Source organism: Coffea arabica, chromosome 4c (genome assembly GCF_036785885.1).
Source record: "Coffea arabica cultivar ET-39 chromosome 4c, Coffea Arabica ET-39 HiFi, whole genome shotgun sequence".
NCBI lineage: Eukaryota > Viridiplantae > Streptophyta > Magnoliopsida > Gentianales > Rubiaceae > Coffea > Coffea arabica.
Window position 1 is genome coordinate 51,209,005 of NC_092316.1, and position 2,255 is coordinate 51,211,259.

Consider the following 2,255-nt stretch of genomic DNA (forward strand, 5'->3'; position numbering starts at 1 on the left):
GGTGTTGCGTCTAAATAGAGTTAACAAATGTTCGACAAATAGGACAAGAAGGCGTCTATAGCAACCACGAGTCTATGCACTGAACATGGAAGCTGTGGTTGCAAATGGGCAATAATTTGTAAACTTCACCGATCTTGAAACCGTCCAAACACACAGCACATTCCTTGTGGGGGTCTTCTTCCTTGTACTGGAAGATGAGTATTTATAGAAATGTCACATGCGTATTAGCTGTTTGTGAGAATGATTGTTTGAAAGATGAGTTTTTATAGTTGGGTTCTCTGTCTAGGATTGAGTTGAAAAACATGCAATAAAAAAAATATGGTTTTTAGTCATTTTCTTTCCATTTCTTTTATTTGATTTTTTAGTAAATGGATATATATGATTTTTGTGGATAATCCATATAAGTCCATTTAATTTAATAGTTTTACTTTGGTCAACCATTTAAAACCAATACTATAAATGGATAATCCAAATCCATTTAATTATGGATTATATGGAGGGATAAATGGATCTCAATCCAAATTGCCACCTCTAATTGGCAGCATGCAGCTTCGTGCAGCAATAGTATGGTGGCAAACATATAGGGTAGATTATGGAAGCTGAGTCTTCCAACAAAAGTCAAGATTTTCCTGTGGAGAGTTTGCACGGACACTTTACCAACCAAAGTCAAGCTTCATACACGCGGAGTTTTGCTTGAGACATCCTGTGGTGTTTGTCACGCTCCACCTGATGACATGAATCACATTTTCCTTTCTTGTCCAATCACTATTCTGTCATGGGCACTCAGCCATTTATCTACAAAAGTTCACTTGGATAAGGCACAACAAGTCACAATATGGCTCCCGAATCTCCTACATCAACTACCAAGAAAGGACATAGAATTGGTAGCTATTATACTGTGGAATCTTTGGAACAATCGCAATGGACTTACCTTTGCCGGTTCGTATGCTGACCCCCTTAGTTTGGTTTCACTCTCTATGAACTTTTTGCACCAATATCGTGAAACTATTTCAAATCCAAGGCACGGCTCCATAACCTCTCCACAATACCAAGCCACACTTACTCATTGAAACAAACCTCAGCTGGATTTTGTCAAAGCAAACTTTGACGGGGCTGTCTTTCCGTCAGAAGGTTTCTCTAGTATTGGGGTGGTAGTGCGTGATGATGCAGGCAATTTCATAGCTGGTTTGTCTAAGAGGATCCCTGATATTTTAGCCCCAGATGTGGCTGAAACTAATGCGGCGAAGTTCGCAACAAAGTTGCTAGTTGAGTTGGGCTATAGTAACGTGGCTCTGGAAGGGGACAACCTAAAGATTGTAAAAAAGCTCCAGCAGTATGATTTTGATGATTTAGCATGTGGCATGGTGATCGATGATGTCTTGCAGCTTCTGCGAAATTTCACTAAGTGGGAAGCCATATGGATATCGCGTTCTTTGAACGGTGCAGCTCATAGCTTTGCTAGGAATGCCTGTACTGCCTTGGTTGACCATTTGTGGAACCATTCACCTCCATCTTTTGTATTATTCGCACTCCAGGCGGACCTTCTCCCGTCTTAATAAAATTTTTTACACTCTTTCTATCAAAAAAAAAGAAAAAAGATGTCTCTTTTCCTCCCTTGCATTTTCATTATGACATACAAAATTTGTCTAAACGTAAATGGTTAAATTTATATATTTTTTTTCTTGTGAAATGCATTCTGTTCTTATTACCAAATCGTTGTTAGCCACCAATTATAGGAGTAATAAAGATTGAAACTAAATATATTTGCTTTTAGTATTGAACTTTCATTTCCCTTCTTTATACTTATTATAACATGTCTTTCAAACAAAAATATGAATTGCTATCCTATATGAGATATATTTAATTGTCCTCAACTACGAAAGAAATTAAAATTATATATTAAGTAAAAAATAATTTATGCAACTTCTATATATAATATATAAATTCATTGTATCATGAACATTTAATGAAAAGTTAATTCACAATGTTAATAAAAGTAAAAGTTACTTGAGTTATTTTTACAAAATTCATCTTTTTATTTTTTTACTATAGTTTATGATAATTAAAAAATCAATACTTTTGCACTTAAAATTTGTATATCATAATAGACATGGAAGATGACAAGAGAGAAATTTAACCATAAAAGAGAAAGGAAGAAAGTGAAAAGCAATAAGCATTATGTGAACACTTTCTTTCATTGAGGGCATGATTATATTTTAGTTCATTAAATACATTTGACTCTTAGTTGCCCGGCT

General features: G+C 35.2%; 1 protein-coding gene across 1 annotated transcript; it reads left to right on the forward strand.

The window, feature by feature from the left end:
- The first annotated feature begins 835 nt into the window (after positions 1-835).
- LOC140004862 (uncharacterized) lies at positions 836-1,556 on the forward strand. Its single transcript, XM_072045018.1, has 2 exons — positions 836-943; positions 1,083-1,556. The coding sequence occupies exons 1-2, from the start codon at positions 836-838 to the stop codon at positions 1,554-1,556; spliced, it is 582 nt and encodes a 193-aa protein (XP_071901119.1).
- Positions 1,557-2,255: the final 699 nt, after the last annotated feature.